This window comes from Porites lutea, chromosome 7 (genome assembly GCF_958299795.1).
Source record: "Porites lutea chromosome 7, jaPorLute2.1, whole genome shotgun sequence".
Taxonomy (NCBI): Eukaryota; Metazoa; Cnidaria; class Anthozoa; order Scleractinia; family Poritidae; genus Porites; species Porites lutea.
The window spans coordinates 29,048,065-29,062,229 of record NC_133207.1 but is presented as its reverse complement, the minus strand read 5'-3'; the positions used below and the strand labels follow the sequence as shown (position 1 = coordinate 29,062,229).

Genomic DNA, 14,165 nt, shown 5'->3' with positions numbered 1-14,165 from the left:
CAGGTTTGTTGGCCGGCTGTAAAGCTGCGTGAAATCAGATCGTTCCCGATTATATTAACAGGACGATAAATTTTTTCCTCTCTTCAGGCAATAGCTAATGAGTCCGGCATAAACTTCATCTCTGTCAAAGGACCTGAGCTACTAAATATGGTATGTTGAACTTAGTAGTAGAAAGTAGAACAAAATTCTACGTTCTGCAACAACCTTTCTCGACCTGCAACAATCTGAGTTGTTGCAAGACAGGTTTGCATGGCCAGAATTTAATTTCACGCCCGCGCGGTAGCAGTGGACACGTAGAAAAAATTCCGATAGAAAACAATGAAAATTTTACAAAGAAATGTGGGATAAGTGAAATAATTTGCGATACAGCAAGTCGTGCGATATACCTGAACACTAGGTTGCGATTGAGACTGAAAGGTTGACTTATTTAGATCTTAGTTTTAACTTAAACTCCTACCTTCAAATCTCGAGCTTCCCAGAATGGAAATAAAAATACGAAGAAATTACCTGCGTCTTCCATATGATTGTATTGCAAATGGTGCACTGCCACCTCGATTAACCTCTTTTCTTCAGTAATTAATGAACCCTCTTAGGTTGCGATGAAATCTTCAAGTACAAAGTCTTATCTTTCTATCGTGAGTTTTTTTGTCCACTGAAAAAGCATATTCCTCCTTCTCACGTTTGAAGAATTTGGACTTAATTCTATTCCATATAACCCGTACTTTTAATAGTATCAGCATTTATTTATACACAATAAAATATGTAGCAGAGCTCATGTGATCGTGTTGAAACTAACAATATTTGAAAATCATTAACAAAAATCAGCACAACTATTTACAATAAAAGTTCAAAAAGCCAATAAACTATTTGCATAAAAAAGTCGACTTTTTAACGTCTTTTTAAAAGAGTCAATATTTGATATCTCCAGTGTTCATCTATCTAGAAAGTTCCACGATGTTAGAGCTTTATAGCCGCTGGACTTACGAAGTAGTTCTTTCTTGAGGATAGGTGCCTCAAACGTAAGCTTTCTTCGAGTGATAACTGTAGATCAGTCTTATTTAGTATGGGATCACTTTCTTTTACCCTTACAACGGCTAAAAATCCCTTCGTCTTTGTTTTTTTCTTTTCCTGTTCCTTCAGCTTCAGAACGTTCCTCGTGGCTCTCGTTCCTAACCTTAAGTTGTAGCTGAAGGAGTCCTAACTCTTGGCACAAGTCTTCAACAGTAGCATTGTCTTTGATGATCTCTTTCACCAGAATTTCCCGCTTTAAAACGTTAGTGTTTTCCTCTACATAGGTGCGGTCCAAATTCTCGAGATTGAGTAAGGTGGATGGCAACGTTATTGTATGGACGCATTTGCTTTCCACGCCAAACCATTCACATTCGTTGATCCCATCTAGTAAACCCACCTGATGCATACGTTGAAAGTCCATACATAAGCCTGGCATGACTTTAAGTTTGCCCTTTTGAGGTAAGGGTACTAGCATGACACCAACCCGTGCTTTTATGTCGTTCTCCTTCAAATGAGCTTTCAATAGCTCACGGTATATTAAACTCTGGTAAAGAGGTGTTTTGAAACATGTAGCTTTATCCCACCATTTCTCTGGATCTTTTAAAGCGTCGTTTGAAGATGACTTCCAGTCAATGACAAGAACTTCGAGATCTGAATCTTCTTTTCTATAAGCTAGAGCGTCCATCTGTCCACTATAGAAATCTACCTTTGATTTTCTGGTAGAATAGCCACAGATACTTACTTCTGCCTTAAAAAAATTGAACCTAAATTTTTCTTCTATCTCGTTTAACAGCTGGCCTTCTGCACCGCTTCTGCTGCCGTTTTCGATGCGCTCTGCCAAATTTTGGTGAATAATTTGTCCTTTCTCTTGTGGTGATTTTCCTTTGAAGTTTTCTCCGAGCTCTGCTTTAAGTTTGAAGATTGTTGTCTGAAATGATTCCCTCACCACTTTTCCTTTTTCTTTTACGGTTTTTTCTCTGAACTACCCGCCACATGGGAAAAATAGATCAAAATTAGCAAGAGTGAATAATAACAAACATTAAAAGCCCGTTTATGCAAGCGATTTGTCGCTCGTTATATGCGTTTACTTGCTCGAAATTCCATGCGATTTATCGCAGTGATTTTCATCTGGAGAGTTACCAAAAACCTACCTTCACAAACAGTGTTTACATTAGATGCGCCTTTAATACAGGAACTTTTGCATAAAGATTGACAATCGTCATAAAGAAAAAAATCGCCCACGTAAACGGCCATGAAAGTTGTCAAATCGTTATAAATCTTACATCGGGTGCTATCAAGCGCGCTGCTGTTGAAGGCTCTTTAAAGTTGCACGTTGTTAGCGCTCTTGGTTTCAATTCGTTTTGATCCTCTTTCAGTCTGCCAAGAACTTCCAGAATTCGTGCTTTATCGTCGGGATAACCTCCAGCTGCCATTGTCGATTTAAGTTCCCTTCATTTTTTTAAATATTATGTTTTAGAAAATGGTCCTCAGTAACTTATAAATGTCTGGGTACCATTTTTAGAGAGATTTGAATTGAGATTTTTAGATCCAATGATCTCAATGTACCCTATCTTTTCATCAATTGGAATCGGAACTGCATTAAGCCGTCTGAAATGAATTTTTGTTTTCGAAAAAGCAAAATATTCGTGTCATAGTCTGATGAAATTGACTCACTTCCGTATAAGCAGGTTCGTGGTCTGTTTCAGTCAATTTTTTTTCATGTATTATTCACAAGCGTTGTTTTCAAATATTGATGACCAGTCACGATCTTCAGCGGGTGCAGCTCACGGCATGACGACTAATTATGTTTTATCAAGCTCTGCTCTGTCATTAATATGCTAAAGTTTGAAGTAGGATGACAGTCGTCTTCGCTAAAAAACAAGTTTTCTGGATCTCGCCAAGCAAAACTTAAGGTGGCTCCGTCATTAATATAGGTGCATTTAGCTGTGACGAAGTTTTCGTCGTAACTTTTTCGTTTTTAACGCGATGGCTGAGAAACTTTGCAAAGAACAAAAGATATCATTGGGCAATAGTACAAAATATTCCAATTTCTTTGATGGTAAATATATTTTGATAAATTAGCGCTTAAAAGGACCCTACCGTTCAAAGAAAATCGCGTCTAGTAAAAAAATGTGCTGATATTTTTTACTAAAATTTCTGGTATCGGCTTCTATTTCGTATTTTATCTCAATACACCCCAACCTTTCTGTGGCTAATGAATAAGTTAAAATGGTTATGTAATTTGTTTTTGTATCCCTAATTTCAGTGATGTCCTTTGGCGTTTCATAAAAAAGAAAATATAATCATCTCATATTTTTTTGTACAGTGCGTTCGAATATTGATAGCTGAAAAATACTGCTAAGATCAATTCATTTTAATTTAGTTGAATAACTCGTTTCCTTAGCAAAGTTCTGTTGGTCGGTTTTTTCCATTCATTTTTCCTGTATTATTTACAAGCGTCGTTTTCAAAAATTGATGAGTTCCATCGTATAATTTGCCCTTGCTCGAGGGCAAATGTGTTATTAACATGAAAGGAAGTTATGAAAAGTTTTTAAATTTAATATGTCAGTTGTTTGATTGCCACCAATGAAATGATTACACAACATTTTCTATTAAGCCGTAGGCGGGTGGTAGGAAAACTAAGAGCCCCTAAAGTTAGACCAAAGTTCACAACTCAGTTAGTTCGTAATTACGAAAAAAACTGTAAAATTCCGAAAATAAGCCCGTTCATGTAAACGCCCCCTAAACCTGTAACACAAAAAACCCTCCGTTAAATCGCCCCTACGAATATAAGCCCCCGCGGAGGCTTGTACTTGGAAATTGCCCTCATAAAAAAAAGTGAAACAAAGCAGAAACGGTAAATTTCCTTCCTACCATAAACTAGCCCAATCGATTTTGAAACGCAAATTTCCCTCCGTACACAAGCCCCTCAAAAATGGGCCTTTGAAAAATATAAGCCCCAGGCCTCATATTCGGAATTTTCCGGTAACCTACTCACCAACCTGACTCAGTCTGGTGCTGCTCTTAGGGGTGTCTCAGACCTTGGTTAGCCCCCTTCAGCCAGGGTTTTTGACAGTTTTCCAAATTAGCGGATTTGTGCAGCTTCTTCTTTCTTTTTTAGCTGTACGGCGGATTAGGAGAGGCGAATGTGCGCGCCTCTGGGAGAGGGGTTTGAGGAGCATTTTGCCCTTGAAAAATGGCCTGTTTATCGTATCGATCGAGAACTCCACGCACTGTAAAGTTTAGGGCTTAAATTTGGACTTGAGTTCAAAGTTCTGACAAAATACCTGTTAGAATCCTTTTTGATCTGCTTGCTCTTCCGTGTGTTTAGGTTGTCTAAAGCGTATTTTAATGCTCTGACATCTTTATAACATTTTTAACCTTCTCTGCCATGTTGGTACTGAGACATAGGGAACGTTGTCATAACAATTTTGTAATTTCACATGTGAAATTACAAATTAACGCTGACATATTTTGTCAGCCATGATATACATGATATTTGACTGTCCAGCGTTGCCGAGACCTGAAACAGTTCCTTGGGCAATTATACTATCTTAAACATCCCAAGTTTATTTCAATGTTTCTTGATTCTCACTTCTCAAACTCATTAATAATTCATAAAGAAAATTCAAAGGAAATTAATGTTTAATGAGTGTTTGGATATCAGATGAAAAACTGCTCATTTTTGCATCCTTAATTTCTCCTTCAAAAATGATTTTGTTTGAGAAGAAATATCAAACATTCGAAACAGTGTTTCATCACCAGATGAAACACCTCGAAGTTCGTCAAAAATACTCCGCTGCGCGTCGTATTTTCAACTCTCTTCTCGGTGTTTCATCTGGTGATGAAACACTGCGTCTCATGTTTGATATATTACTTGAAATAATGATTAAAGACCTTGTAATCTTTTTCTAACGTTGTTATCCTTTAGACGACAACTTCATGGGTTCCCTAAGGCAAGGAAAACAAAAAACAAAAACAAAGACGGGAAGAAGAACGGAACAAAGAAACCTTTTAATACTATATGGCATAAACGTACGATTTCTTTTTTCCATTATGTTCAATTTTTGTTTGGTTTAATTTGGGGTTAACATAAATTTACTGAAACCGATACGAAAAAGATTGTGCGGATGAAAAATAACATAACTTAACTGCTTTCGGAGTGAAATTTATAAGGAGGAGTGCGGACATGACCTTGATCTTATGTAAATTAAAATAGCTGCAGCAGTTTTTTTTTTTTTTTCAAAAAAACGATGTATACCTACATGTCTTTTCTATTTGGTGCTAAAGTGCATTTTTACTTTATAATTTCTCTTTTACATACCCGCATTTGTAAAGTTCACTGACATGACTTGTCCATGTTGTGCGAGGTACCAATAGGTGCCAACAGTTACACCTTTTCCTCCTGTTATATTTGCCAGAATGTTTTTATTCTGTTGTTAATCCGGATGGAGAGTGGTACATATTTAAAGCTTTTAGGCAAAGTTATGCATGATGTAAATTTTTTTACTAGTGTTTGTGGCCTATAGCTCTGCTGGTAACATCGATTGGTGTTGTGGTCAAATAAATTCGCAATCTGAGAACCTGAGATTGTGAGAACCTTTGAAGTTTTTTTCTGTTTTGTGCCTTTCATTTTCCTAAGCCCTGTTTTGTTGGCTTCTCTGATTTCTATGTTTTACGTCATCCGTGAGTGATACAGGTTCTTTCACGGAGGATAAGCCAGAATTTTTGCCCGCCCGATATGCGCTCTCGGCCCAATGCTGTTTAAAAATTCAAAATTTACATGAATAACTCTTTTGCCTTCTAGCATCACCATAATAGGCCTTTTCCGAGTTCCAAAAACTCTCGCTTTCAAGACGAGGCTAAGTGCAAAACTTCTCTTGTGAAAATGAGTTTTATTTGCACGAGAATAAAAAATGATTTTCATATCAATAGATTCGCACTTTGACTCGCTTTGAAACAGAGGCTCGGAGCAACTCGAAATTGAGTTTTTTTTAACACACATCTCCCAGCGATTGAAGAAATCTTTTTCTGTGTTATATCTCAGTATGTAGGTGAGAGTGAGCGAGCTGTCAGGCAGGTATTTCAGAGAGCAAGAAATTCTGCACCTTGTGTGATTTTCTTTGATGAACTGGACGCGCTTTGTCCCAGGAGATCGGACAGCTCTGAGGTAAACATGCCTAACTTTCTTTAATTTTGCTAGTAGCAAAAACTTAAGTATTATTTGAATACATTTAGGATACACTATTGATCGTGTCTCGTGGGTAGAGAATATATAGCTTTAGATTCGAGGACGAGGAAGACTATGAGTACGAGATTTTCTCAATACTAAGTAGCGCACGCGAGTGAGCCTGCGTCATTTTGGCGGGAAAACGTGATAGTCGTCGTCATTCTACAACGGGTTTTAGCGAGAATGTCGTAGTGGCGGGAACAAGTTATCAAATGTAAGAGGTTTTATCATTTTGCCATCGAGAGAGGGCTTAACTTCCTTCAGTATAAATAACCGTACCTACCTTTTTTCGTAAAAAAAAAGTAAAATGAAGCTTTCCGGGGCCGGGCTGTCTTTTTTTAGAACACGCACAAAAACGTTAAGTTAAATCTCGTACTCGTTCTCGTCCTCAAATCTAAAGCTCTCTAATATATCGGCTAATTCTATGCGGTCATATCACTATAGCCTGCGTGGCAAGCTCGGAGCAATGAAAGAGGAACGAGAGTCAAAAACCGCGTGAAAAATGGGGCGAGTGAAAGAGCGGGGAGGGAGTTGAATGGGTGGGGAATATTTTGGCTCTCGTTCTATTTCTCGCGCGGCCAAAACGGAAAATCCCGTTCCTCGGTCTTTCTTTGCTCCGAAACCAAACCGAAAAACGCTTGCTGCGCAGGCTCATATCACCACTCTTCTGCATTCATCTGTACCCAGATGCACCCCTGCATGGCGTTTGCTTAACGCTTTAAGCCCCAAATTTACACATACAAATTCTCCAGACTGATCCACATATACTTCCTCAAAGAATTAGCTGAGAGAATTTGATAAAAATCAAAGCATTTTCAATTTGATGATTATTTTATTAGTTCTCATAACCGTTTCTCTTATCAGTCATATTGTTGGGAGAATATTGATGTTGGTCACTCTTAAGACTTACAGGGTTGTGTTTGTCTTTGCATAATAGAAGAGAAGATCATGGCTAGCGTATCATTTGGTAATTTTAACAGACTGGTGATTTTTTTTTTCAAAACGCTTTGGATTTCCCGGCCGTTTTTTTTTTGGAGGGGGGGGGGGGAGGTAGGGGGAGGAAGTTTGGTTCCTTTTTTGTCGTGGTTCCCTCTACAGTAGAAACCTGGTAACTCGAACTCGGAAGTAAAACGAAAAACAGTTCGAGTTAGCGGGGAATTTGAGTTATACCCCCCTTCCGCGTGCTGTTTCACCCCGTTTTTTTTGCCTTTTTCTCTCACTACGGAGCTTGGTCCCAGGCTATCGAATGCAGAGACAAACGGCTTACTCATCTCTATCCTATAAATCGTAGATCAACATACAAAAACAAGAAGTATCCTGCGTGAATCAGACTCTTGCAAAGTCAGTGTGGATCAGTATATTCTGTCGCACTCCAAAAACACGTTGCCCCACTTAATGAGAAAAAATTGACCAATACGAAGTCGCCCTCTTTATAATTTTCAGTTCTTTTTTTGATATCCAAACTAAGCAAATAGCCAGTAAAATGTTTTTCAAATTACCCATCTTATCCCGTAATGGTACATATAATAAAAGGCTAGATTGCTTAAAATTGTATCAGTTTGCAGCTTTTGTAAAATGTCTTGTTCTTCCGATCAAAAGTTGTCGTTCTTGTTTTTTCATTTCAAGTCCAGCGTAAATGTGCGAGTGGTGAATCAGCTGTTGACTGAGATGGACGGACTAGAAGCCAGAAAACAAGTGTTCATAATGGGAGCTACCAACCGACCAGGTAGATATACAAGCCTTTACTTTTCAGGACGAAAAAGTAAGATAGAAACCTTTTCGAAGAAATAAAAAGAAAGGCATCTGTGCACTTGTTTCCCTGTTTAACCCCTTCACTCCTTGTAGCGAACAAAGCCATTAAGGGAATTTGATGATTCATATTATAAGGGGCGGGTGTTACTAAAACAGAGAAGGGGATACAGGAAATTAAAAAATGGGAGCAAGACAGAGAATGGGTGATGATTTGCTGATTGAGCTTTGGTGTAAGGTTTTTTTTTTCCATTTTTATTTTCCCGTTCCCCGTGTTCGGTCCCTGGTTCCTGGTCCCCGTTCCTTGTGTCCCGTCCTCCGTTCTCCGTTCTTCGTTCTCCGTAGTCCGTTCTCCGTAGTCCGTTCTCCGCTCTCCGTTCTCCCTTCGCTGTTGCCCGTTCTCTGTTCTCCGTTTCCCCGTTTCCCGTTCCTCGTTCTCCGCTTCCCGTTCTCCTTGTTCCTCGTTCCTCGTTTTTCGTTATTCTTTCCTTTTTTAAGCTACTGAACAACGAAGTGATTGTTTGGAAGTACATAATTTCTTTCGAATGAAAAAACAATCAAAAGTTAGAACTTCTCGATGTCTCCATGTTTTGACTGATGGTAGCGGAAGAGTTAAAACAAATGATTCAGTCACCTTATGGTTTCAACGGCAAAATTTATTTTTTCCCCTGTGTATGTTAAAGTATATTTCTCAGGAAAGCGTGTTATGTTCCTTGCACAGGAGAGAGCATTTACAGGTGTATTCAGCTAAGGATGGAAAATTGTAAATGGTTATAAAACAATAAGAAATTCAGAGGTTGCAGAAAGGCTTTTATACTCTTGACGCTTTCGTTGTAGACATCATTGATCCCGCTGTTTTAAGACCTGGTCGCCTCGACAAAGTGCTATATGTTGGCTTACCGAGCGTGGAGGACAGAGAAGACATTTTGAGAACGATAACAAAGGTTCGGTAATTAGAAATTATTGTGGTATGACTTGAAACCTCCCTTTGGTAAAGAAGTTTTGAAACGAGAGATCTCATGATCCCAATGTTTTCTGTAGTACTAAAGTGTCACGGAAAGAAGCAGCTTTTTTTCGGGCTATGAAAAATTTCGTTCGTTCGGTATGGGACGTAATGAGTCTAATCTCCCCCCCCTTCCCTCGCCCCTCAACCCAAAAAAATCCCCCCCCCCCCCCTCTGCTCCAGGGCTGAAATTAGCAAAAATACGCTGAAATTGGCAGCAAAAAGGAAGAAATAAGAAATGAAACAATGGAACAACAACAACAACAAAAGCAATAAAAAGGTCAAAGTGAAGAGGAAAAAGTATAAAGAGAAGAGCAAAACTGACAGAAAATAGACTTGAATGAAGTAGGATGATCGGGCAGAAATACCTCGTAACCCGGAAGTTTGAGAAGTAAGCTTGAGGCAAGGGAAATTCTCCTCCCCCCACCCCCTCACCCCACCGCCCGAACATACTCTAAAACAACCAATGTGAATAAAATGAGCCTTACAACCAGTGACGCACTATTCAACATTTTTTGATCAGCAACTGTTGAATAGTTTATCATCCTGCTCTACTGAATGTTGAATAGATCATTCAACATGTTGAACGTTGTTGAGCGATGATGTTCTATTCCGTTCAAAAAGAATTGCTGCTTGTCGGTTGAACAACAACTTTTCCCGCCTTTTGTTGAGCAACAAATGTCAAGCGATGTAGAACCGAGGCTCACTGGCTCATTGGCTTAACGCAGATAACAAAGGCTTCTGTAAAAACTGATTACTTTAACAAATGCGGTTTAAGGCCGGATACACTCAGACTTACTCTGCAAATCAAAGTAGTAAATTCTAATTTTTTGATTACTTGATGACTTGATCTTTTTTAGGACGGAAAGAAACCTCTGCTTTTGTCTGATGTGGATATCAAGGATATTGCAAATGATGAGGGATGTGATGGGTTATCGTAAGTGTCTCAGTATACATTTGTTATTTAATCATTCAGAAGGGCCCTCGTCAAAGTGACATCGCTCCAATTCGTTGGGTGAACGGAACTTTCTGACATTCAATCGTTCTTTATATTGTCTTACTTGTTTTAGACCGACAGTTGCGCTTTTTCAAGCTGACAGTATGTTTTCAGAGTGCTGATGTGCTTCCACTCACTCCCTTGAGAAAACATTTTAAAGGCCGGAAAGAGTCTCGTTATGACTGGGGAATTATTGGACACTTCTGAGCATTTGATATGTATCATGTAAAATAATTCAAAAGGTTGAAGCTTAAAGAAGAATTTTAGAAATTTAACACAACAGGTTCTACAAGGGTGGGAATAGGGTTGAACCGAGGCGATCGTAAATTCACCTGAGCACAAGATCACAGGGGAGGGTCGCCTGATTTTGAGACGGTCCGACGTCGCTCGCACCTTGTGTTAGAGTTTCTAGGCCTTGGTTTCTAGTCCGCCGCGCGGTCAGTGCGTTTTGGATAGGTCATGAGATGTTAGTGAGGTCTAGGTTACGCCTCTGGAAATGAATTGACCCAGCAGGTCTGGCAAAAGACCGCATAGGAAAGAGGAAAGCTTGCACCTAGGAGGGGTTTTGTCCATGTCAAGTTTGGAATCCTTCCGCACACCTTCTACCCCCTCCCAACTCCCCCCTTCCTATATGTCGACGATTTTCTTTCCTAGTTTTCTCTGCTTTTCTTTAAGCCAATCTGATCATGAGTAGTGTCTAAACGCCTGGTCTTAGAACGCTGTTCCACTTTGGGATTTTCTTTATTCTCAACCTTGTATAGATTTAACAATCACTCATGTTTTCTTGCTTTTTTCAGGGGAGCCGACCTAGCTGCACTGGTGCGTGAAGCTAGCATGGCAGCCTTACGTGAGTGTATCAATGTGCAATCAACTAACCATGTGACGAGTGACGAAGATCACCCTTCAATTCAAAGTCCTGTGGGGGTGGGGATGAGGCATTTTTCTGCAGCTTTTCAGAAAGTAAAGCCGTCAGTTAGCAAAAAGGTGAGAACTCAGTAAAACGCTTTACAGTCAGCATTTGCCCTTGATGACGATCCTCTTTGGCGGGGCCGGGCCAGGCCGGAAGGGGTTGTACTCCTGGAAATTTCGGGTGGCAGAGTGAGGCGTGGTTCTGAAATCCTGACCCTATTTGAGACCATAATATGCGATTCCCCCACCCTAATTTCAGACCTGCTTCTTTGCTCCCAAATGGAAATTGCTTTTAAAAAAGAACCAAATGATCCCCATCTCCCCCTGGACAACGCTGGATGTCAGAGGTCAAATACTTTTTTAAAAAGTTGAGAAAACCTAGGCAAAGCCGGTTATTTGCAAAGCCCCTGCTAAAAAAAGTAAAGAAAAGTGATGTGTTACAAAACCTTTAGGGCTGGGATTGTTGGTTCCAGGAAAGCACAAAACTTTACCCTATTTCAGACACAAACGGTTAAGATTTATGCGCAATTTCAAGCTAGGAGAGCTCAAAAGCCACAGCCTTTGGGGCCGCCAAACCTTAATATTTCAGTGAGTAATCCCATCGGAAACTCTCATTACATTGGGAATTATGTGGCTCCTTGTCATTACTTTTGTGTGATATCTTCGGAATTCAGACTGAGACTCTTAACTTTTTAGACAAAAATTGAGAATAATACTAGTTGTTACAACTTAATTTATTTCCACTAATCTGACGCTTGATGTGTAGTAAACTCCTCGAGAATGCTGTTGGTTAACTCGTGCACTAACGACATCATTGCCGTCCATATTGTGTACATTCATTTGTTGGTGATAAGCGTTGAAGTGTTGAAGCTTTACCTTCAGTTCCTCCTTTTGGGAAGAAAAGAAAAGAATCAATTCTCTTACCGCTTCTTTCGAGATTTATTCAGTAGCAGGTATCGATTTTTAGCCTGACATTACTTTCGGGGTGTCGTTAGTTTCCAAACTTTCACGCGGTATTTTAACAACTTGGGGAAAACCAAACCTCATGAAAAAAAAAAAAGGAAAAAATATCAGAGAGTTTTTAGAAGAATTTCTGCCAATATAACCCCTCGCCCTTTTAGTCTCATTCTCCAAAGGATTTCTAATTTTTGTTGCTACTGTTATTTCTTCCACGCAGGATCAAGCATTGTATCGTAGCATGAGGGATCTGACGTCTACGAGATGATAGGCTCATGCATTTGAAAAATTTCAGAAATTTTTAATACTTCTGAGCTAACCTTCATGGACCAGGACCTGATCAGAATTGACTTCGGAACCAGTTGTAGCAAGGAATTTTTATGGAGAAATGTTAACGCTCCTTGATCAGGCGAGCGATGCCCTGCCACTAACCAGGATCTTAATTTGCATCAAGTGGATCAGCAATGCGGCGATCAGGGACGTATCATTTCATTGCTAGTCGTGACTTATTCACTTACTGGGAGGAAACAAACTTAATCATTCCAACAGGCTTATTGTCTTTTACGAGTCACAGTGAGTCAGCTCAACTTTTAATAAAATTTCCTTTCCGAGAACCCCGTTTCTCAAACTCAAAAGTCCTGGTAACGTTTCGGGTCCGTAAAGCTTTTGTATCTCTTTCGTGTTAAAATTTAAGATCCAAGTTTCGATAATTTTGAAAATGATACAATAAAACTGCCCGTTAACGAAGCAAAATGGACTTGTTTGTAAGTTTGGGTATATGCTACTTTTCGCGGCCCGACTGAGTTACCGCGTGCCTTTCGAGAAACAGGCCCCTAGTGTACCTGGTCAGCTTAATTTCCTCGCAGGAAGCCCAAGCGAAATGTTAGGGTTTGTATCTAAAGTGAAGAGATTGTATGGGAAATAAAGCTTACATCAAATAATGGAACTAAAACGTGTAAAAGTTATCAACATTGTTACCTGCTGTCGTTGTCTTTCTATCTACGAAGTTTCAACGAGATTTGAGCAGTATAACATCATCTGACCTGACAGCGTAATATTGAAAGAAAATGTAGGGCAGAATCGCCCGATCGGCCTTGATCAGACCTGCTTCAAAAACAGCTCCAAATTTCACGCGAAAATGCACACACTTACACATTGTAGTTTGTACCGCCGAAACAAAGTGATGCCTCAAGATCACCTCAGTGTTCAATTTGTTCCGGTAAATCTTGCGTCTTGACCGCATAACTCGATTGAAAAGATCCAAAAAGAGTTGAAAAATCGACGCAATTTATCCGTTTTAGCGAAAGTAATCTATTCAACAACATTCATATTCATGCGCAGTTTTATTAAAATAATTGATCAGCGGACTAAGCCAAGCTGCCCCAGCTTGGCCTAGGGGTAGTAAGTAATACTACCCACCCTTCCACCCAGAAAATCGCGTGATCCTTTCACCCCTGCGTTGATCCGCTGAAAACTGAGCAAATGGAGACGTAAAATAGTGTCGCCAACTAGTACTTTCGTGCTTAATACCTTGACACTCAAAGTGTTTTTTTTTTCATACTAAAGTGCGTACGTGCACATTTTGCCTTCACAAACAGCTGTTCGTTGTTGAGCATGTTAAATTTGATATGGCAAGCGGTATACTATTTGAAAATACGAATATATTCGATAATATTAGCTGAAGAATGTTACATTATTTCTTTCAATAACATTGATCCTTTTATATTTATATTTCCTTTTATCAATTCTTTTCTTTTTGGGGGGTGGGGGGGGGGGGGGTACATTTTTGGCCGTCGCATAAATTGGGGGGTAAGTTTTGGATATGGAGACTTTTTTTGGGAGGGGGGTTACATTTGTAATAAGTTTGAGTTGGTTAAAAAATCACCGTTCTCCTTCCTCCCCCCTTAGTCATAAAAACGTACAGTCCATTGAAATACGGTATGACAATGCAACTTTGTTCCACAATAATAAAAATCCTTTTAGTAACTTTTTGTTTTATTATTGGTATTTGGTGAGTTTTCTGAGGTATGTTTAAATTTATAGGTTATATGTTTAGGGCTTAACAAAAAAATGTAATATTTTGGTCGGATGTGAGATTGTACGTGCAAGAATTTGATTTATTTGAGTAAATTAAACTTTGATCTTATGTGTGATTGGACGTGTCACATATTTGACGTATTTTTGTTAATGTTAAACTCAATTAGTCGTGGACGTTCGTCCTATGTTGGTTTTCAAGATTTCCATTTGTGCTTTAGTGTTGGAATATTTGGACGTTTGCGTTTAGCTTTGCACTGTAAACTTTATCCTTA

At 39.3% G+C, this 14,165-nt stretch overlaps 2 protein-coding genes across 2 annotated transcripts in view; one reads left to right on the top strand and one right to left on the bottom strand.

The window, feature by feature from the left end:
• Positions 1–12,628, top strand: part of LOC140944012 (nuclear valosin-containing protein-like) — a 34,700-nt gene extending 22,072 nt beyond the window's left edge. Inside the window, exons 17-23 of the mRNA XM_073393120.1 lie at positions 88–150; positions 6,059–6,181; positions 7,868–7,967; positions 8,828–8,934; positions 9,854–9,930; positions 10,788–10,974; positions 12,077–12,628. Of these exons, the coding sequence (XP_073249221.1) occupies positions 88–150; positions 6,059–6,181; positions 7,868–7,967; positions 8,828–8,934; positions 9,854–9,930; positions 10,788–10,974; positions 12,077–12,124 (705 nt within the window). The 3' untranslated portion in view covers positions 12,125–12,628. The remainder of the gene's footprint in view (positions 1–87; positions 151–6,058; positions 6,182–7,867; positions 7,968–8,827; positions 8,935–9,853; positions 9,931–10,787; positions 10,975–12,076) is intronic.
• On the bottom strand, positions 771–2,763 carry LOC140943563 (uncharacterized). The gene is made up of 2 exons (XM_073392663.1): positions 2,295–2,763; positions 771–1,993 (listed from the first exon to the last, which is right to left on the bottom strand). Exons 1-2 carry the CDS (start codon positions 2,442–2,444, stop codon positions 1,070–1,072), a joined length of 1,074 nt encoding a protein of 357 aa, XP_073248764.1. The 5' UTR covers positions 2,445–2,763; the 3' UTR covers positions 771–1,069.
• Positions 12,629–14,165: the final 1,537 nt, after the last annotated feature.